We start from the raw sequence: 23,398 nt of genomic DNA on the forward strand, positions 1-23,398 counted from the left end.
ACCATTCTAGTTTTACTCATCAAGGCACTAGGGTTCTAGCATGTTTCTCACAAGTTTCTCACTTTAACAACAACGCCCTAATGTGTGGATTACCAATTAACTTGTATGTTCATGTAAACAGACTAGTATTCATTTGTTTGTACCTTGACATGTTTCGACTACTTCCTGCAGTCTTCTTCAGAAGCGTCAGCTGTTGCTGTGACGCGTGTTGTGTCAGCTGATGTTATAGACAACCAGCCGTCCCGCCAGAAGAGGCGGGACGGCTGGTCCTCTGCTGTCCGTCCGTTCTATGGAGAACTGCATCCCAGGTGTGGGAGAGCATGTATGCCCCCTCGTCCCGGTTTACTGTCCCCTGGGCCCGTTTCCTGATCTCCACTGCCTCCCTGATCCAACGTTGGAACTTGTTGCTCTCTTTCCCTATGACCTTTGCCCCTTCCCAGTCCATGATGTGGTTCTCCCTCTTGCAGTGATCCGAGATGGCTGATTTTAGATTCTCCTGCTCCGCTTTCTCTTTCAGTGCACGTGTGTGCGCTCCAGATGTTTCCTTTTCACATTCTTTTTGATGTTCTTTTTTACGTGTGCCGAACGCCCTCCCAGTTTCCCCTATGTATGTTTTGTTGCATGACAGGCATGGGATTTCATATATAACGTCACATTTTTTCTCCGGTTGTATTTTGTCCTTGGGGTGCACCAACACCTGCCGTAGCTTGATGTGTGGTTTTACTGGCGTGCTGATGAGATGTTTTTTCATCGCCCGTTGGACCTTTTCTGTGACTCCCCTGATGTACGGAAGTATCACCATGCCTCGGTGTTCGGTTTTCTCTGAGCTTTTCTTTTTCCTTTCCTTGATTTCTTTTTTCCGGACTGCTTGCTTCCCTTTGTTGATGGCCCAACCTGGGTATTGGCAGTGTGTGAGTGCATTCCTGATGTGGTTTTCCTCCTCTCGTCTGTCCTTTTCATCTGTGATCATGCTAGTGCGGTCGTATAATGTGCGCACTACTGACATTTTGTGGGCTGTGGGGTGCTCTGATGACCATAGTAAATATTGGTCTGTATGTGTTGGTTTCCTATATATTTTTATTTTTATGCTGCCGTCGTCCCTGTGTTGGATCTTCATGTCCAGGAAAGCGATGGATTGGTTGGTTTCTTCTTCGTGTGTGAATTTTATGTTTCCTGTGTCGTCTATGGAGTTTAAATGATCCGTGAGTGCCTGTGTGTGTCCTTTTTTCACTTTTTCTAATATGTCGTCGACGTACCTCTTCCAGAACTTGAGGCCAAAGTGGTCTGGGCTTGTGGCTATGGCCTTGGACTCCAGATCTTCCATGAAGAATCCACTCATGATGGCTGACAGTGGATCGCCCATTGCGAACCCCTCCTTCTGTCTGTACAGTTTGCCTTTAAACTGGAAATATGTGGATGTGGCTACAAATTCTAGCAGATTAGCTATGTCTTCTACTGTTAAATTTGTGCGTTTGCGTAGTGTCCGGTCTGCTCTGAGTCTGTTTTCTACTATGTTTAGTGTTGCCTGTATGGGTGTTTTTGTGAACAGAGATACTACGTCATGTGATATGAAGATTTCGTCTGTATCCACTGTAAGGCTGCTTAAGTCTTTTGCCAGTTGTTTTGAGTTTTTGCAATGTTGTTTTGTCTGGCCCAGGAGCGGATGCAGATGCAGTTGGGACACCTGGGATGCAGTTCTCCATAGAACGGACGGACAGCAGAGGACCAGCCGTCCCGCCTCTTCTGGCGGGACGGCTGGTTGTCTATAACATCAGCTGACACAACACGCGTCACAGCAACAGCTGACGCTTCTGAAGAAGACTGCAGGAAGTAGTCGAAACATGTCAAGGTACAAACAAATGAATACTAGTCTGTTTACATGAACATACAAGTTAATTAATCAAGTTAGACTAAATGAACCTTTTTGAGCTATTGTGTGGATTACCAGTTTATAGATAAGTGTAAATCCTTCCTATTATCGTATATATACATGATGTGGGGGTTAACCAGAATGTTTGTGGTTTGGTGTCCCTGGCTAGTTCCAAGAAATTAAATACTACCACTAAATTAATACGACATAACATAGCAACAACATCAAATTGAGTCCTGCCACCAAAAGGCTACAATCTGTTTAGAATCATTTAGTTCATTATTTTTTTAACATAATCTCCCTTTTTTTGACAGTCACATATGTGTTTGCTCAAATGTTTGACTCCTGGGGCTGTCTTTCAATAAGTACTGTTGGCAATCCTTACTCTGCATCATCCTTTTTCCTTTTATAAAACGTTTTTTTTCTTTTTATAGTGCAAAATGAAGGTTTATGCAACTATCTAAAAACAATAAAAAGAGGAAGCACGAGGGAAAAGAGAAAGACATTTCAGTGAAAACATTACTGTAAGAGCAGAAGTGTCACAACCACCTGTAACGGAAAACACAGACGCTTGAAAAAGACACCCCAGGAAGTCTGACAAACAGACACGTCTTCACTAGAGAACCACACTAGAGTTTAGCAGTGAGAAGAAATGGTGTGAAAGATGCATGACCTGCTCACCTACATGGTGGCTGTTGGTAAGACTTTTTATTTTTTTAAATACATTATTAATATTAAAAAAGGGATGGTAAGGATAATTGTTATCAATAGAAGTAGTAGTATATTTTATTTCATATCCTATGTTCTGTCTTGGAGGTTTCAACCCCCAGTTGAATGTATATAGAACCTGCTGCAAGTGTTCCATCCATGCTGGAAAACAATTTGAATCATTGACACAGTTTCATGGTAAGACTTTTACACAGTGAACATCAGAGAGTCAGAGATTTCAGTGAAACTATTTTTTTACAGAAAATATTGTGCCGATAGAAACTGAAAGGTCTGTAAAGTGGTCATTTATTTCTAATGCAACACATTGCTTAAGAGCTCTTCAAATTCAGTCCATTTTTACATTTATTTGAGCATGCAGCAAAAGCTTCCATCTGCCTCGATGCTAACGATGCTTAACAACTTAGCATTAACAGTTACTTAATGTTAAATAAACATAACTTAGCATTAACAAACCATTAATAGCACTAACTAATCATTAAATAACAGTTAATTAGTGTACCCTTATTGTAAAGTGTTACCAAAAAATCTGAGGTAGATACAGCATGTCAGACAGCTAGTGATAAAAGAGAAATCATTTTTTTGTGATTCAGTCTAACAGACATTCATTTGTTTTATTAAAGAGCTGAACACTGGGGCTGCTTCTAGTAAGGAAAGGATCTACACACATGCACTAAAGTATTGAAAGATGTCAGAGCAAAGGGGCTGCCTCGTAGGATGGCATCCCAAGCTAATATGGGGGTTCAGTGCCTTGCTCAAGGGCACCTCTGTCTACTGCCTCCGTCCTACTGCAGCCAGCTCACGGCTTTACAAATAACATTAACGTGATATAAAATTGTCATTGTGTGTGATGATGATATGGTAGTTAAGATGAAGATTTTTGTAGAGTGTCCTGTATGCGTTTGGAGGAAACCGCCAACCGATGTGGCAGGAAACAACACCGATGAGAGAGACAGTATCAGTAATGCAGCATATCTATGTGGGATTCTCACTTTACACTTTTTAACATAACACATAGTCACCTGGGGCCGTATTCACAAAACATTTTAAGGCTAAGAGTAGGTCCTAACGTGCTGATTTAGGAGTAACTCTCAAAAATAAGGGGCGTTTCACTCCTAATTTTAGGACTCCTAACTTTTTAAGATAAGTTTAATTCACAAAGCATTTTAGCGCTAAAACTAGCTCCTAAATCTATGAAAAGCTAAGAGTCCTCGAGAGGACTCCTAAGTCACTAAGAGTAATTCACAGACAACCATTTAATGGCATTTTGGAGAGATTTAATGATAGTGAGCTTAACAAAAGGTACCTTTAATAACTGTGAGGGTTTAATGATCTTAGTGAAGTTATATTTAGAAAGTATAGACACATTTATATGTATTATATTCATATATATATTTATTAAGTTCCTTTTCCTGCGGTTGCTTTGGGTTTACGATGCGCTGAAAGTTACTGTTGGTGTCACGTTTGGGTTTAATTTCGTACTAGAGTAGGCCTATAGCCTATGTGGCGCTTCGCAGCATCTCCTCCGTTCCACAGGTCCGCTGTCTGTATAGGTGCGCGTCTCGCCTTTTTCCTTCCGCATGCACTTTACGATTTCGCCGGCTGTTGTTTCCAAATTGTGAATTTCCTGGTTTGTCGCTGTCTGACTATTGCTGCATAGTCGCCGTTGAGAGAAATACAGTGAGAGTGCATGGCGTGCAGCTGTTCAATGAGGATATTTGTCCCGATTCAAATCATTGTAAAATGTAAAATGAATAGACCTATGTGGCGCTATTGTAGCCTATAGGTTAATAGTGAACGAATGTGTGGGAAACCCTGCAGTATCTTGGTTTCATGTTAAATCAGTGTCACTTGTCATTAATTGTATTAAAAACTCTTAACTTTAATACAGCGACACGATATGGATATCTCCCACAGTGTTTCTATCATAAATTCACTCTTAGCTCTCATTCCCTTTCAGCCAATCACTGTGGGCATAGAAGGTATGAACATGACGTCATCCATAGCAACAGGGTCAACCCCGCCCCCTCATTTTAGCTTAGTAGTCCCTCCCATTCCTTAGTAAAAGTTGGTCTTATCAGCTTTGTGAATAGGTTTTAAGAAATGACTCCTTACTAAGAACTTTTAGTGCTCCTTAGGAGTACTCTTAGCGCTAAGATAAAATGTTTTGTGAATACGGCCCCAGAACTACTAGTGAACTTCAATAGGTGACAGTTTTGAGTGTTAGTTGAGATTTTTTATTCCAGTTTTTTCTGCCTTAATTTTCAAATAGAACTGATACGACTCACTCAACACAGTCTGTTTACAGATGTTGTGGAATAGGCTACAGCTGCATATAACATTGTATAAAGCCTGTTGTGGCTTACAGAAGGAGCTGAGTCTGGTAAACTAGTTCAGGTTGGGTCACTTGAGTCAGCACTAGGGTTTCAAAATAATACAAAGTTGGGTGGGGTGTGGGGAAAGAGAGAAGTGAGCTTACCTCTACTTGAGGCTATGGTTTGAGGCCACAGTAGCCGCTATTCGCATATGTGTTGCATGTGCAGAAATGCAGAAACCAAGGTTTTACAATATAGAGCATAGAAAAGGCGTTATCTGTTTCTGCTGCTTCAATTTTGATCCTTTATTAAAATTGTGACATATGAACTTACATATACAATATATACAGTAAATATATATACACATATTATATATATATATATATATATATACTGTATGTATATATATATATGGTAGTGTTTTTACCATGCCATCTGTAGTTTCTGTGTGAGCGTACCCATGACAAAGGCACTATAAAAAATATACAAAAATAGTATTCTTTGCACTGATGGTCTCGTTTTCTGTTACATGTGATTTATGATCATCAGAGGAATGATTGGACTGTTTCAGATATATTCAAAAGTTCCTCGTAGCATTTTCTTTTTTTTTTCTTTTTTTTTCACAAATTGCAGCCATCCCTTTCTCTGTGGCTTTCAACATCGATGTGACAGAACCCGTTGTCTACGGTGGTGATCCCAAAGATTACTTCGGATACAAAGTGCTGCAATTCGTGTCTGGCGCAAACAAAGGGTAAGTTTGCATCTGAAAGTCAGCCTTTAGCCCAATTGTAAAAACTCTTATCAACTATGAAGTTAAATTGGTTTCCTTTTTGCATGGTGTAACATCCTGTGACTAATCTTTCCTGTGGCTTCACAGAGATCATTTTTACATCCTGCATTTTGCAGCAAAAGTGTGTTCTTTTTTTTTCAGTTAGATCTGTTCTTAGTCAGCCTGACCAGTGAAATAGTTAAGACTTATTTTATCATGATTGTATAACCTCACCTACAGGATAATGGTCACTGCACCTCTGCAGCTAAATGGATCTGGGGGGATATGTAAACCGGACCAAACCCAAACCAGCCAATGCTTCAACCCAAAAGGTATATAGCCAAATTTACACAAGTCATCCCAATATTAAAATAGTAAAGAATTTGGAATATCGAATGGGAACTTCCATGAGAAGTACTAATGAAATGCTACTTTTACAGGAATTGCTCTTGCCAACCAAACAATACCAGTGAAGCACTTTGGACTGTCGATGGCCAAAGATGCGACAGGGTTCCAATTCACTGTAAGACAATCACAAAGCTGAATGAGTTTAATAATATGGAGAGGAAAAAACACACGGTATGAGACATTCCTTTCAGAACATGAGTTGAAAAGTAAATTCCTTCTCTCTCATATGTTCTGATCTAGGTCTGCAGTCCAAGTGTAGTCCATGAATGCAACGATAACACCTACGTGAACAGCGTGTGCTTCAAAGTGTCAGAACATCTGGGGAAGATCTCCTCTTTCAAACCTGCTTTCCAAAGTAAAAGGCATTTAGAGAGTGCAAACCTCTCCCTCTGTTTTGAGGATTTACCATCTTGTTTTTTTTTAAATACTCTTAAAATGTTATATAAAATGATTGTTTTTTGGTCCTGACTAAATATTATTTTTCATTTTAATTTCCCTGTTTTTAGACTGCACAAAAAAGACAGTGGACCTCGTCTTCCTATTCGATGGATCTGGCAGTATGACCGAAGCAGAGTTCAACAAAAATAAAGACTTCATAATTGAAATAATGGACAGCCTTGCCGGGACATCAATCAAGGTCACTGCACTACTCTCCACACTGTGTTGAGAGCATGTCTTTGTTGAATTACTACACTTTGTATATTGTTAAGTTAATATTGTATTATGATGTCTACTTTTTTCAGTTTGCGGCAGTACAGTTCTCCTCAGATGTTAGAACTGTTTTTGACTTCAATGACTATGAAGCTGGCAGTGCTCTTGATAAACTGAAGAAAGAAGGCCATTTGAAGAATCTCACCAACACACACAGGGCGCTTGAATTTGTGTTGTAAGTTATATATAAGTTATATATAAGTTCAGTTACATAACACACCTATCTCAAACTCTTAAACCGAATGAAGTTCAAGTAACTACTGTTGTTTAGGGGAAAAATACTTAAGCACATGCATGGTACAACCGTAAGATTATGAGCATCTTATTTGTTGAAGTAAATATTCATTGATTCATATTTATTCATCGATAGTTTTGTTTAATGTGAGCATTCAAAGAAGTTACTTATGAATCTGTTTTTTTAAGGGAAAAAATCTTTGAGGACCCAAAGGCAGGCGCCTCTCCTGATGCAATAAAAGTGGTGGTGCTCATCACAGATGGAGATCCAAGCGATAGAGACAGACATGGTGTTGTCAAAAAATACGATGACGGAAACATCATTCGCTTTGTCATCGGGGTAAGCTGTGATGTGATGTAACATGTCCTAACATACTGTCTTATTGGTCCAATACATACTGTAGATAGATATATGTTACATATGATACACTTTTTTTAATCAGCTTAAGTAATCACTTGTGGTGTTCCTCACAGATCAATTCTTGGAATCATTCTGTTCATTTCTCAGACAAAAACAATAGTTCAAACATGTTTTTACCAGCATAGGAACATTATATTTAGTCTATCAATTGTGGAAAAAGAAATTCTGCCTAAAGTAGTGCAACTTATTCTAGTTTTGAGGCCAAAAGTGTGTTGTTCATCTTGCTGAAATCAGACTTGAAATCAGATCATTTCAAGCAGCATTCCTGCTTCAGGTCAAAGATGCTAAACTGGATAAATTCAGGGCCATTGCCTCGGAGCCGAAGGAGAATAATACCTTCAAAATTGAGAACTATGACGGACTCACTGGAGTACTGGAAAACTTCCAAAAAAAGATCTTTAAAATGGAAGGTGATGTTCAGTTTTTCACTCTTCTCTTTATAAATTATGATGCTTTTTTAATTATGATGTAACAAGAACTGCAAACGTCCTCATATTCAGGTTCCAAAGTGGCTCGGGCAGGGGAAATGACAAATGAAATGTCTCAGAGTGGATTTAGTGCCGTCTTCCATAAGGTGAGTAAAGTCAACTGTTAATAAACAAAGGGGGGCCCACCGTAGCAGGCAACATACCAGTTTTACAGAGCCTAGGCTGTGAATGAACACTGGATTTTTTTTTCAGCGCCCACACAGTAAGGACAGATAGCCGATTGTGAGGAGATATTCACACATTTCGACAAAGTGATTTTGACAAGCATTCTCCAGAATCACTCAGTGCATTTCCATGGCACAACTAGATTGGATTATCACATATATCGAACTAGACACTCGAACGGACCGTGTCACTTGTCTGAGTTTACATGGCCTTTCAGATATCGGATAAATGTCCAATGCATGGCTGTCTCCACTATGCTAGGTGGCGCTGTAGCCCTTTCAACCATGCTTTCAACAAGTGTCAACAAGTGTTGAAAGAGCCACGTCCGGTTCTCTTCCGTCAATAACCCATGGTGTAGCCTATCACGCGCAGGCACACAAGCACAGAACGAGAAGTCCGATATGCGATGTCCGATCCCTGTATACATGCAGAGAGAATGCCGACAACGAACGACTTATCTAGGTGTTCTTATCCGACATCTCTTGTCCGTTATTGTGCCGATTTGTGTGCGAAGTAGATCGGATAAAGGTGTTTACATGCAGTTTAAAAGTCCTGTTGAAGTCTTATTCGTTTAGTTACCCGATTATGAGTCTGCATGTAAACGCACTGACTGACTACACCTTAAATTATTCAGATTTTCCTGACAGGTTTTTAGCTTCTTTATTATTTTATCTTCTATATTTAATCTGTCACTTTTAATATTTAAATGTTGCACTGAAGTATGTTTATCGACTGCTGACTTGTGAAACACTATATATTTTTTTTTTGGGGAGAACAAAAATTACAAAATGATAAAGAAATCTTGAATCTATTCTATAGACATCACAATATTTTAGCCTCAGAAAACTGTGTGTTTGGTTGAAAACAAAATACTTCTGTATGAATAAAACCACAAAATCAAAACAACATTTATTTTGTCATTGTTTTGTTTACTTTTTCTGGGTGAGACCATTAACAGTCTTAATAATTTGATTGTCACCATGCGTGCCTGATGCATGTTACAGTCAACTGCCAGCATTATCCCTGCTTCTGGTAGCTTCAGTCCTCTCTCTGCTCTGATCAGACCTGCACATTTCTCTCAACAGGACACCTTGATTCTGGGTTCAGTGGGAACAAACAGCTGGCGTGGTTCTCTCCAAGAGCTTAATCAACAGATGGAAACACAGATTGAAGATCCACACATGGAGATGGATTCCTACATCGGTACTGAACAATACATTATTCATATTTTCTGTATGTTAAAATTAATTTTATTTGGCTTGAAATGCGGATGGCCTATTTTATTTCTGGGGCAAAAACATAAACAAACACATCACTGAATAACCTCTTTCAGTTTCCAGTTTAAAATAGCTTTAAACTGTAACTGTAGCGAACTGATTGGATAGTATCACAAACTAAATTGTGAATGGCTATTTATAATACCTACTAGTAGGACACAATGGAGTTGTACATGAAATGACTATTGTCTACACTGCATTATATAACCTATTTGACGTGAGTGAACATTGTAGATCATGTCATATGTGTCTGACTGTCTGACTGTTGCAGGATATTCTGTTGCGGTCGGGGAGAGGAATAACGCCTCTCTATATTTCACCGGTGCCCCAAGATTTCAGCACATAGGACAGGTTGTCGTTTTTACACACGTTGGGAAGAACTGGACTGTAGCTCAAAGGCTAAATGGAGACCAGGTTGGTTATTCTTCCTCAATTTACCCTTGCAAGTTAAAGGAGGAGTCAGCGAAGCAAGATTGCTTTTGTCAAAATTACTTTTTGTAAAAATCAGTGAATATCTCCTAGAGATCTGCTACCTGTCAATACTGTGTGGACTGGCAGAAAAAATACGCAGTAGGCCGTTTGATTGTGAGGAGATATTCCCTGATTCCGACAAATAATTAATTTTGACAACAAACATTCTCCAGAATAGCTGACTTCACCCTTAATTGAAGCTTTATTGTTATACAAACAGTTGAGCTTGTGTGGATTATTTTGGGGGGAAATGTCTCATTGAATAACAAGAGGTCCAAGAAGCAGGTTCATTTTTACCTTTGAGATAACTTTGCACAGTTAAACTGAGAGAACCTCTCACATTTACATCCGCTGTGAAATTACTTGCAAGTTAATCTGATAAACTAAGATAATGGCTTTTATGAAGAAATAAATCAAGCCTATTTGTCTTTCATAAATACATTTAAACCTTTTTTTATATAGCAAATGGCTGTTCGCTGTAACTCTATACAAATGTGCAAAGGCACTGTATTTCCGAGGTTGCAGAGAGGAAACCAAGAACTTCCTTTCAATGGCATCCAGTTTTCTTGCAGAAGAACTGAAAAAATACCAAAAGACAAAAAGACAAAGAATAGCACAGTTTTCAAACACGGCAAAGAGAGTCAGTGAACCATTACATGAATGATCTAAACCTTACTTTTCAGATTGGTTCCTACTTTGGTTCAGAGTTGTGCTCAGTAGATGTCAACTCAGACGGCAACACTGACTTTCTGCTGGTGGGAGCTCCACTCTTCTACCAGCCTCAGGAGAAAAGAGAGGGCCAGATCTATGTCTACACACTCACCAACGAGGTAATTCAGCTTTAATAAGGTTACAGGGAGGTTTTATTGATAGATAGATTGATTGATTGATTGATTGATTGATTGATTGATTGATTGATTGATTGATTGTCTTTATCTCGAACATGCAAGCAATAAAAAAACAAGTTTAAATACTAATAGATGAATAAAAAAAAAAAAAGCAAAACAAAAATAAAACATACAACAGACACACTTCCTACATGCTCGAAAGGGGGTAGGACGTAGGAGGAAGTAAAAAAATGTGTCTAGTCCTACCCCTTAACAGATCAATTTAGCTTGGATAGTTAGTATTATGATGTTAACATGCCAGTACATATATGATAAAAAAAAGCTATAATAATGTATATATTTAAGAATGGATGTAGAGGTGATGAATGCCTTTATCTTTCTTGATCAATAAACTAACTGTTCTCATTTCAGATGCAACTGAAAAGTGTACTGAACGTGACTGCAGTGTCCATGGGCAGATTTGGCTCCACCATATCCAGTGTTGCAGATCTGAATGGAGACGGACTGCGGGACCTTGCTGTCGGAGCCCCGCTTGAGGACCATCACAGGGGGGCCGTGTACATCTACCTCGGTGACAGACACAGAGGGGTCCGCAGCACTTTCAGCCAGGTGACACAGAGAAAACTTCTTCTTTTGGGGGGGGGGGGGGAGGAAACAGGTAATTAGCTGTCTAGATGATGAAAAAACAGCAACACATTGGTGGAGTGGTCACTTTGCACAGAGCAGGTTAACAAATAATTGTCAATATCAATCAGCAGCATGGTTGGTGAGTAGTTAACTATATGTAATGTAACTTGTAGAATTATATCTGTTAATTTATATAAGTAGTTAAGTACATTTTTGCCATTGTTTGAGTCGTCCACTGGTGAAACTACAAGCTCCACATATTTTTAGGACGTAAAAGGAAATGAAAGAATTTCTTAGTTTTACACTCAACAAAAATATAAACGCAACACTTTTGTTTTTGCTCCCATTTTTCATCAGATGGACTTAAAGATCTAAAATTCATTCCAGATACACAATTGTACCATTTCTCTCAAACATTGTTCACAAATCTGTCTAAATGTGTGATAGTGAGCACCTCTGCTTTGCTGAGATAATCCATCCCACCTCACAGGTGTGCCACATCAAGATGCTGATCTGACATCATGATTAGTGCACAGGTGTGCCTTAGACTGTCCACAATAAAAGGCCACTCTGAAATGTGCATTTTTTTGCTTTATTGGGGATCTGGGGACTCAGAACCAGTCAGTATCTGGGGTGACCACCATTTGCCTCATGCAGTGCAACACATCTTCTTCGCATAGAGTTTATCAGATTGTCAATTGTGGCCTGTGGAATGTTGGTCCACTCCTCTTCAATGGCTGTGCGAAGTTGCTGGAGACGGCTTATGGTGGAGAAATGAACATTCAATGCACGAGCAACAGATCTGGTTGAGATTCCTGCTGTCAGCATGCCAATTGCACGCTCCCTCAATGCTTGTGGCATCTGTGGCATTTTGCTGTGAGACAAAACTGCACATTTCAGGGTGGCCTTTTATTGTGGACAGTCTAAGGCACACCTGTGCACTAATCATGATGTCAGATCAGCATCTTGATGTGGCACACCTGTGAGGTGGGATGGATTATCTCAGCAAAGCAGAAGTGCTCACTGTCACACATTTAGACAGATTTGTGAACAATGTTTGAGAGAAATGGTACAATTGTGTATCTGGAATGAATTTTAGATCTTTAAGTCCATCTCATGAAAAATGGGAGCAAAAACAAAAGTGTTGCGTTTATATTTTTGTTGAGTGGATTTGACCATTGCTTCTGTCATTGAACTCCCATTGACAAGCCCCAGATTAATTACAATTCAGATTAGTTTCCAACAAAAATGTGACACTCCTTTCCACTTTTGTTCAAACTACTTTGAACTATGTCTTCTAAGCTTTAGTCAACCAAACTAGATTTCTCCATAGGCTAGCTTTACTGCAGTTCAACTTCTTTCACTGTGAAGTCATTGGTAGTTTGCAAAGGTATGCTTTCAAAGTAGCTTCCCCCAAAACTGTCAATCAGTAATGCATCAGGACACCCTGTGTGGGTCTGTCTGTATGTGTACCAATCATGCACTGATTCATTTGTAAAATCCCTGGCATTTTAGAGAATCCTAGCCCGGGATTTAATGCCTGGGCTCAGGTTCTTTGGACAGGCCATTGATGGGGAGATGGACCTCGGAGAGGACGGGCTCCCAGATATCGTGGTGGGATCACAGGGCACAGCTGTTGTTTTGAGGTATGTAACCATCAAAATCAAGTACAGTTACTTACCCAGAGCTTGACAAAGCCAGACTAGATATCAGTTATAATGAAACAGTGGAATGCCTTGCCTCAGAATCTTTCAGACCAATCAAAAATGGCTTCTGACTCCAACAAATGTAATCACAGCTTTGCCGAAGCAAAATGAGAGAGGGAATTGAAACAGTTTGAGTGGTGTCTTTCTGCATTCTACAGAGGAAAATAATTAGTAATAGACTAATAATCCATTTGAATCATGTTTGATGAATGTCTTCCAGGTCTAGAACCGTCTTAAATGTCAAGGCACGTCTGTCGTTTCAACCCGAGGAGATCAGCACTGAGAGAATAGACTGTGTGGGCAAAACAGACGATAGTTTACCCATGGTAACGCTGACAGCCTGCTTTGAGATGGTGGAATCCACAAAGAGCACAGCAGGTATAGGCACTTTAGCCAGCAGAGGTGATTCCATTAACGGCTGCTGAACCGGCACGCTCTATCAGTGCCTTATTCTAATGCTCCTGGATTCCTTTAGCAGGGACAATGAGCCCCGGACTAAACATCTCGTACACACTAGACGTGGATCCAATGAGACAAACACACAGAGGTTTCTTCATTCAAACGGATAAGAAAGCGAGGAATTTTACGTCAACCTACGAGCTGACTGAGAAACACACCTGCTTCAACTACTCCATCTACATGCCAGTATGCACATTCAATTACAATATATATACCCTCACAGACTCTTTACCCTATCTGGACATTTATTAATATTATTGTCTCTATACCTTAGCTAGTGTTTTAAAGCAGGTCAACTATACAACTATACTAGAATGCTTGTTTTCCTAATCACTTTGTCAAAATCAGCGAATATCTCCTCACCTGTCCATACTGTGTGCCCGCTGAAAAGCAATCCAGTGTTAATACACAGCCTAGGCTCTGTAAACTGGTATGTAAACAAAAGGGGCACACCATTAGCTAGCAACATGCCCATTTACAGAGCTTTAACAGTACATGCAGGAAGCGGATCATGAGGAGATATTCACTGATTTAGACAAAAAGTGATTTTGCTCTTCAGTCACAAAAAGCCACACTCCTGACTTTATATCCAGCACCCAAACAATAACAGTTATACTAATACTAGTAGAATACTTGTTTCAATAATCAGTATTTAAGCATAATATAAAACACCACATTCTTAAATGAAAACTTTCTGATTTTGTCTGCTCTTTTGGAAAATAATGCCTTCATCAATAATAGATACCTCTTCCTCTTTCATGCAGAAATGTGTTAAAGACTCACTATCACCCATCGGTATCAAGTTGACCTTCTCCCAAGACGACAGTGAGAGCGCAAATGCCGTCCTGAACATGGACAGTCAACGGCAGGCTGGGGTGGAGGTATGCTCAGTGGCATTAACATGAATTGTCATCTCAATCACTAAGACATTTGTGTTTACAAAAAGAAAAGGATCATGGTTCTGCACGCCACTGTTTTAAGGACTTGATGATGACTTTTGTTATAGTTAGTCTTTATGGAAAAAAAACACTCTCTTTCCAACTGGGGATTTGCCTTTAACCCTGATAGCAAATATGCATGTAGGACATCCTGTATGTGTTAAAATCTGAATGAGCTGAAGCAGTGACCTTTTTACCAGGACAGCCAGAAACTTAAACCGGAAAGCTTTCGTATCCTTAAGACTATAGCCACAAATGAATACAAATACACAAATAAGATAGTCCCTGCATTCCAAAAGGCATACTCTTTATTTTTTGTGTACTAGATCTAATACTGCAGCTGTCCATAAAAAGTATGTAGTTTGCTTGCAGACTGATATACAGTAGTAGGATGTCCGGGTATTTTTCAGTTTTCTGCATTTGACATCATGTATTGGGAACACCTACAGTAAATCTGCTGGTGATCATGAGTCCCACCCTTTATTTCTTTACCTCTAAAATCTTTTTGAATGTTCATGGCATAATAATATATAGGGCCTAACTGAGATATTTTAGTTTGGACCAAGGTGTTTAACCTGTATACTGAACATTAAACTTTGCCATGCTACTGGCAGGGCTGAAAGGCTGTACAATTATTGTGGTGGAAGTAGAAAAATGCAGATGAGCTCATTCATCATTCCTTTTATGTTTAAGTCATATCCATAGACTATTTATTAAGGTCATATGATATCACCATCATGGTCTAGTGGGACCAACATACTGACTGAAAGCACTGTTCTATATGAAGTTACTGGTTACACTATATTGTTTGTCAGTTGATTTTGAAATGAATCCTGTTTTGTGTACACAATTATTTCAGGCCTGCCCTGTTTATTTCAAGCATGATATGAAATAAAATGAAATAATAAAATTTCTTTTCTTTTTTTTTTTTTTTACAGATTCCCTTTGAAAAGAAATGTAGAAAAAATGACACCTGTATTGCTGAACTTGAGGTGGATCTCAACTTCCTGTACGTATATCTGAAAAGCACAGGAAACTAATATTAACAATCATGTGACCACATTTTAAGAATGACCTCTCTTTCTCTTAGGAGCTCGACGTTATTGGTGGCAGAAGATAACTACTTCAACGTGTCTGTTAAACTGTCCAACCATGGTGATGACTCGTACAACACCAGCCTCACAATGCACTATCCCGAGGGCCTCTCCTTCTCTAGGATGATTCTGACAGAGGTGACTATAAAATCAAGCTCCTGTGTCATGTCCCACGCATCGGCCTATGTATTTCATCCAGGCGTACACCTGCTTGTAAAATATGATCCCAGTTACTTTAAACCTCCTACGAGGAACTTTCAAATGACAGTTTAGTTTTTCCTCTGATGATCATAAATGACGTGTAACAGCAAACAAGAAAACAACACTATTTTTAAATATTATTGGTATATTATTTATCAATGCCTTTGCATGGTTACGATTTCCCTGGAACTCAGACGAAACGATTTCCACCAGTGACAGCAGAACTTCCTGTGTTTCCCGAATTATACCAAATCAGAGTTTTGCTTTGCCTCACCATCGTTATATTACCATAAATATGTTGGCATATCACTATAAATACATTATCTCATCCAGATTAGTCCTGCTGACTCTCTTTCACTCGCCTCCTAAACAAATGCACGCGCCGTTGCCACGTGCTATCCAAGATCTTGGGGACAGACGGAGCTGGTGTCGCCAAAACACTACCACTTTTGTGCAAAGGGGGCACTAGAAACAACAAAAACTGAAAGTTCCTAGTAGCTTCTTTAACTTTAGATCCACAATGGACATATAAGTGTTTTGTCCAGATATATACCCTCAAAATCATCCAATCAGAGAATATTTGAAGAAAAATCCTGAGCTTTCTGCTTAATAAACTACCTGACAGTTGTTGGTGTGTGTTTTAAACTCACTGCAATTCCTGAAATAAATGTCATGTCTCTGAACCCCTTTTATTGAAGCTGCATGTAAATACAGTAGATGAGATTTTTTTATTATATGTTGTGCTTTTTTTTACAGTTAAGGAAACTGACAATAGATTATTTTTCAAATATATTTTAATGGCTTAACAGCTTTTGTAACATAAATTCCGTGTTGGTTTTGAAAACCAAGCAGGATGTGCTTGGATGTGAGTAAGTGAGAAATAGTATTGTTTGAAATCTCTCATCTTTATACATTGAACGTGTCAAATGAAACATACCTGCAGTGAACCAAAGTAAAGTCATGTTCATGCAATAATATATGTCTGAATTGGAACTAAAAGATTTTATTCGCACATGTTTTTGTGTCTTTTCTTTCTCGAAACAGTTCACGAGACCGACGCTTCACATGTGTCACGATCTTCAAGGAGTGCTCAACAAAACAGTTTGCGGTGTCAGCCTTCCTGTGTACCGCAGCAGATCCTCTGTGAGTAATACTGCACCCAGACACACACACCCTCCTAACACATGGGAAGTGAATGTTCACAAATCAAGAAGTGTGAGCTATTGCCCATAATGTGACATGTACACCCTTGGTAAACCTCTCATTTGGATACAATTTCAGTTCCTCTTTGAATTAAATCTTATGTATTGTCTTTTTGTTTTCCTTTTTTTCCATGAAGGCAACATTTAAAATGGATTTCCACATCTTGACTGATTTTGAGTGGGATGAAACTGTTTTAATGACCGTAACTGGACAAAGGTACACATTGAAAAAAGCCAAACACTATCGCTGTATTGTTCAAATATGATTCGTTTATTTCATGTTTAATATTCACAAGAAAATGCTTCTTTGCATCCTCAGTGATAATGCAAACTCCACAAGGAACAGTTCCCTCAGCAAAACCATCCCAGTACAATTTGAAATCAAAATGGCAGTAACTGTGTAAGTGGTACTGAATAGTATTTTGTGACTGCAGTCCTTATGCCTAGTAAATGTTTAGAAGGTGAGACACTGCAGGTGAATAGGTTTCAATGTTTCACTGATCACTGAACCAGGTCGTAAAATGCATTTTCAGCATGTTTTTAGTAACAAAATGTATCATAAATCAGACATATAAACAAATCCTTCTGTAATGACCTTCAGAATAGTGCTACAAATGATTATAGAATGTTTATGTATGTGCTTTAGAAGTTGAAATATTTGTTTCAGAGTATTGAAAAAAAACTCTTGAAGATAATGGCTGTTAAAGATGGTTGTATATGAAACATGTACAAATGCACAGTTTAGTCAAATAAACACCTCCATTTGGAAATTGTATTTGAAGTCTACTAGTAGGACAAAATACATGTTATGGAAGCAAAATGGACTCAAATCTATAAACTGACCAGTGCTTAAAAAAAGCAAGGTTTTTGCCTGCAGTTTCTCGCATTAATTGAATTATTCAAAAATATTTGTTCTCATCCAGTCTGTAGGTATAATATTCTGCTGCTACCTAAACCACATTGTGATCATCCTCTGTTCTTTCCAGGAGAGAAGACTCCATCACCTTCCTGGACTTCACAACAGAGGACGCTGCACCTAAGAAATTGGTTACTGTATATAAGGTGAGGCAGTAAATCATTATGCACCAAGCAAGCCTTTAGCAACCACTCAAATAAGTTCTGTTAAAACTTAAATGTTAGAGCTGTATGGAGACAGTTCTTGGCCAAAAGTTGTTCATTTGAAAAAGAATTAAATTGAAAATTGTAAGTTAAAGTTTTGATATTGAACTTTGAAAAACACAACAATGGTATCAAAATATTAAGAGGTGTAGGGGAAAAATTCAGTTTAAATGTGATTTAATTTAAACTCTGGAATTCATTATTATAAATGATTAGCTTTCATTTTTAGCTTCTCTATATATTCAGATTTTTGAGGTCTCATTTTGTTGCAGATTTTACGTGTTTTCCATTCAGATGACATTTTTTTTTTTTTTTTTTCAGGTTCACAGATAGTTTTTCAGGGTTCTGAGTCTGACTTACCCCAAAATGTCCTCTTATTTTAAATTCATAATTGTATTTTTTAATATCAAGACTTGGACTACATTTTTTTAGAATGAACAAATCTCTTTGCCCAGGATTAGCCCCATGGCGCTGCATTGACATCAGCATTGAAAGTGTTTCTATTCTGAGTGGCTCTGCTTTTTGCTCTTTCTTGGTCTTCACCAAATCCAGGGTTATTTAACTGTGCCTTCAGATGCTAAATGCTCCTTTATGCTTACTACTAAGTAGATTAATTTGGCCCTTTGCCGTTTGGTGGGGTAGTTTAGGCCTACAGCACAAAAACTGAAGCGTTCCCCGAGTTTTTATGGGGGATTTGTATAGACAAAAAAAATGGGACATAAGTTAAAGTTGCTGCCTTCTGAGCTTTAGGTGCTGGTAGACATATTCTGCTACCCTTGGGCCGGGCAAATGTTATTGCAAAGTAAAGTCTGACTACAGCTTCATATTTTTATCAATCTTGTCATCTTACTCTTGACAAGAAAATTAAAAAAGTGTATTTCCCCTAACTATCTTTTTTTTAAAAAAGTTGACCCACTTTCTCTCACTATTTGCAGATAGACAATCCCGGATGGAAGGCCTTTCCTGTCAATGTGTCTCTGTTCTTCCCAACTAAACTGCAACACGACTTTGAAATGAAGAACTACCAAGTGGTTGTTCAACAGGTAACTACTTTTACTTAGTTATAACGCTGCTCTGTATGATATTACACATCCTTAATGCTCACCAATGACGTTTTCTTTCTACAGAACATAACTCAATGTACAGGTATCACTGACAAGAACTCAGAAGTAAGCAGAACATATTTAGAATCAACATATTCTCACTGCACATGTCACGCAACTACAAATCATTTTTAATGCACTAAAACTCTTGCTGTGTTACAGTACTGCTCGCCAGAAAAGAACTGCAAAATGATAACATGTGAGAGTTTCACTTTGGAAAAAGAATCAGCCGTGGAGTTTATATTGTCGGGAGACGTACAATTTCGGAATCTAAACCAGCATGCATCGGTACGTGGGAACAGCACACACACACATGCACGCACGCACGCATGCATGCACACGCACACACACACAGAGCACACAAAGCACACACTGTTTAAAGTGGTGAATATATCATTAATTGACATGCTCTTACTTTGCAGAATATTGCTTTACTGAAACGATATACTGGAGACGGTGCAGATGTTAAGTTTAAGAGCGTCATGGGTGTGAGCTATGACAATCAACGCTATGTGCTGGATCATCACAGAAAACAGGTGTGTTGAAGTTTGTGCCCAGTAATACTATACTTCAAAGTTATTGCTTTTCAGTATATGCTTAATTGATCATACTTATTAACCACAGACTAGAGAAGAGAAGTCTGGTGAAATGGGTGATTCAACAATGCAATGGGTAAATTCAGTTCCCACATGAGCATTTATCTAATAATAAATCTGAGCTCCTCATTCCAATAAGCCGAGGTGTGACTTTGAAACTTTTTTTTCCTTTCTTCCAGGAGTCTGAGGTTCGGGTTGAGTTCATAATCCCTCCAGATCAAATGCTGATAATTTTAACTGGAGTTGGGATGGGACTCTTGCTTCTGATCATACTCGTAGTCATCATGATTAAGGTGAATTGTCCCTGCGTTCCAAATCACATAATCTTTCTTTTTACAACACTACATACTAAAGTACAGAAGAGTTTTAGGGCCATGGAAAAGAAAATAAATCAGATAAGGAAGATTTTTTTTCATTTGGTCGAGAAATGGCAAGAATAAAGACAAATACTCCAACATGCTCTTGGAGTTAGAGGGGCATCTAGGTATTTTCAGCATACTACAATTGACCTGCATGTATTGGGACATCGTAAATCTATTTATGGCATACTAGATAGTATGGAAGTATCGGTATTGGAACACAGGGTGTGTTTTTTTCATATTTGAAGAGTTCATTTCAAACCACAATTTAAAAGACAAACTTCTGTCATCTTTCACTGTGAAAAAATAAAAAAGTAAGGAAAGCTCAAAAAATGTAATGGCTTACTTTTTTTTAAGGAAAACCTCCTGCATATGAGCCGACTAATCATTTTGTGTTGAGGTAACTTATCATTCATATGTAATGAATGATAAGTCGAATTTTGGAGTTCTAAATACTCTAGGATTTCAAAACATAAAAACTAAAACCAGGTCGTTCAAAATGTTGATTCAAACATTAAACCGTGTTAAAACTGTCTGGAAAACTCTCTGAAGAAAAACGAACAAGTTGGCACAACTTTTTACTTTTCAGAATTCTTAATCTGTGGAACTCAAAACTTGAAGTGACTATCTAAAGGTAAATAGTTGGCTGAAGTGTAGGTAGTTTACCTAAAACCTATGAGTTTGAATTGGCCTCAAAACTCAAAAATCTGGTGCAGACAGTTGCCTTGAATTTGAGTTTGACCAACTTTCTCATTTTTACACAGTGTATTATTCGGAGTCGTTGCTTGAATGTGATTGAAAATCAAAACGTTTAGGTTGTGATGATTTTTGTTGCTGTAAAATTAGTGTTAAGTCTATTTACATTCCTTTTTTCTGTCTGCAGGCTGGTTGCTTTAAGAGGAAAACGCTTGAGTATTATCAAGAACAGGAGGAAGAAGCTGCTCTCCATGCCGTCGCCCCTGCTGACCCAACCCCAGAGACTGAGGGCAAATCTGACCAACCTTCAGAGGAAAAAACGCTTCTTGACTGTGGTGCAAACAGCAGCACTGAGCCGGCTGATACAAAGGAGGGACTGGATTAAAACCACAAAAACCTAGTGGGCATGACATACTGTATATGATACTCAAGTTAATCATGCAGCTTGCACAGGTGGCCATTATAAGTGAGCAACATAATTTATAGAAATATGAATTGTTCTCTGGGAAAGCCTAGAAATCCATACCAGCACCTCTATAGATCTATATCACGTTATATCTCGTTGGTTCAATCAGTACAAAAAAACAAAGTGTGAAAATTATTTTATGACCAAAAACAACACAATGCTTAAATAAGTGGAAAAGATTTAGCTGTACATACTGTATATACATAATGTGTTAAATAAAGTAAAAAGTACTGAGGTGGAAATAGCTGTCCTGAACCAGAGAGCACTGTTTGGAAGGACAACCTACAGTGAAGCTGGATCGTTCTATTAGCCTACCGAAAATGTTCAGCTGTTTGACCAGGCCGCCATTAAAACAATGGGAGGTGTTTTTGTTTCTTTCCGTTTAAATTATTATTTTTTTTTACAATGCACAGCAGTGGGTTCAATCAATCAATCAAACTTTATTTATATAGCACTTTTCATACAATCAAATGTAACACAAAGTGCTTAATACAACTCCCCCCCCCCCACCCAGAGATATGCATACATGCAAAAACATTCCCCCTCCCACCCATCCATACCCCAAAATAAGAAATTCATTAAAAAGAGGAAGGAAACTGCGCTGAGGAAACGCCATCACCAGAGAGAAAACACTAGAGACTGTAAAACTAAAACAATTCAAAATAAAGAGATAAAATAAATAAGAGCTCTTTATAGCGATTAATAAAAACATTAAAAATAAAAATGATAGATAAAAAATAAATAAAATTACATAGGATAGAAATTAATAAAATTAGAATTAAAAATAGTGATAATAATAATCAATAAATAAAATAACTAATAAAAGTAGTTATAAAAAGTAAATAAAAGTAGGCTACATATATAAATAAAATAGGCTATAAAAGATATAAAATAAAATAATGAAATAACTGAATAAAAAGTTGCTTAATTAAAAAGCCTGACTAAAAAGGTAAGTTTTTAGTTTGCCCTTAGACCCTATGGTTCAGACCCTTCTTCTACACTAGCACCTCTCGAGGCTCCACAGTACTTCCTTGAACAGAAAATTGCAGCAAATAATTCAAATTGTCACAACAGACTGATAAAAAGATCTGTAAGATGTAGTTTGGCACATAAGAGGACGTGGGTTTCCTCAGGAAGTAGAGTCTGCTGTGATCAGCCTTGGTGTTTCAGTCAGTTGAGTGTTCACATCCTCTTCATTGCACCTGCTGCATCTCCAACTCTTAACTAGCAGTAGTGTATTATAAATGCAGGTATTATTTGAATTGTTATATCGTGTAACATTACTACCGAACAATCTTTAGCCTCTTCTGATCTTCTGCAATGTATTTATTGAGCGAACAGTTCAGGTTCTTCTTGTATTGTAGCTTGTTGAAATGTAAGATTTGCAAATCAGCAGCAGTGTTTGGGGGTCTGTAGTCTGGCTTGACCACTTCAGCCAGCGTCTATTAAGCGCTGGCGTCGGCAAACAACGCTACGCCTCCATTGGCTGCTTCCCGGGGTTAGCCCCGCCGTAGATGATTGTGATTGGTTTAAAGAAATAAAAACAGGCCAGCCCAGTTTCCCCCCGAATAGACGGCTCTAAACGGAGTGCTTCCAGACCATACTACTTGCTGTAGTTTGGTCTGGCTTTGCGAGACTAGGGGGTCTGTAACGCTTACAAATATGCCACATAAACTTGTAAGTAGTAACTAAAGAACTCGGAGTAGCAAACCTGAAATGCAGTCACCGTAATCGTTTAGTTGCTCTCACAGAATATACAGTACAATCCTGTGCAAGTAAGGAAGCTTAACACTCATATTTAAAAATGTGTAAAATAATGAACCTAGAAGAACTCCAAGGCATAAGAGATGAAGACCCTGTGCTTGTTTGGGCTGTGTTGTGTGTTGATTTGAAGTTTTCTGTCATTTATTAAAAAAAGCACTTTGACTATTTGTCTGGAAGAGTTCTTGAACTTTGCATCCAAGTATTACTTTGTTTATTGTCCTGTTGTGTCTGGGCCGCTTGTAACAAATAAAGACACACGAGAGATATTTGTACTTGCAAGAGAAATAACGTGTGTGTGTGTGTGTGTGTGTGTGTGTGTGTATTTGAGCTGATTCAAGAGGTTAAAATGAAAGGTTGGTGTTTCA

General features: G+C 38.4%; 1 protein-coding gene across 3 annotated transcripts; it reads left to right on the forward strand.

Moving 5' to 3' along the window:
* Positions 1 to 1,840: 1,840 nt before the first annotated feature.
* LOC307251953 (integrin alpha-M-like) lies at positions 1,841 to 23,200 on the forward strand. Of its 3 annotated transcripts, none has more exons than XM_080029435.1 (31): positions 1,841 to 1,849; positions 5,545 to 5,662; positions 5,921 to 6,012; positions 6,121 to 6,203; positions 6,329 to 6,443; positions 6,595 to 6,725; positions 6,832 to 6,974; positions 7,223 to 7,373; positions 7,729 to 7,864; positions 7,955 to 8,028; positions 9,193 to 9,310; positions 9,656 to 9,798; positions 10,539 to 10,685; positions 11,115 to 11,312; positions 12,846 to 12,976; positions 13,257 to 13,414; positions 13,512 to 13,681; positions 14,260 to 14,376; positions 15,372 to 15,442; positions 15,524 to 15,665; positions 16,773 to 16,871; positions 17,068 to 17,147; positions 17,250 to 17,330; positions 17,917 to 17,992; positions 18,985 to 19,092; positions 19,177 to 19,218; positions 19,315 to 19,440; positions 19,575 to 19,688; positions 19,777 to 19,824; positions 19,928 to 20,041; positions 20,991 to 23,200. In XM_080029435.1, the coding sequence occupies exons 3-31, from the start codon at positions 5,925 to 5,927 to the stop codon at positions 21,186 to 21,188; spliced, it is 3,402 nt and encodes a 1,133-aa protein (XP_079885561.1). In that variant the 5' UTR covers positions 1,841 to 1,849; positions 5,545 to 5,662; positions 5,921 to 5,924; the 3' UTR covers positions 21,189 to 23,200. The 3 variants fall into 3 exon arrangements, with proteins under 3 accessions (XP_079885561.1, XP_079885559.1, XP_079885560.1); XM_080029433.1 differs by lacking the exon at positions 1,841 to 1,849 and adding an exon at positions 2,486 to 2,568; XM_080029434.1 differs by lacking the exons at positions 1,841 to 1,849; positions 19,777 to 19,824 and adding an exon at positions 2,486 to 2,568.
* The last annotated feature ends 198 nt before the right edge of the window (positions 23,201 to 23,398 follow it).

Source organism: Ammodytes marinus (genome assembly GCF_949987685.1).
Source record: "Ammodytes marinus genome assembly, chromosome: 6".
In the NCBI taxonomy this organism is placed as follows: Eukaryota; Metazoa; Chordata; class Actinopteri; order Uranoscopiformes; family Ammodytidae; genus Ammodytes; species Ammodytes marinus.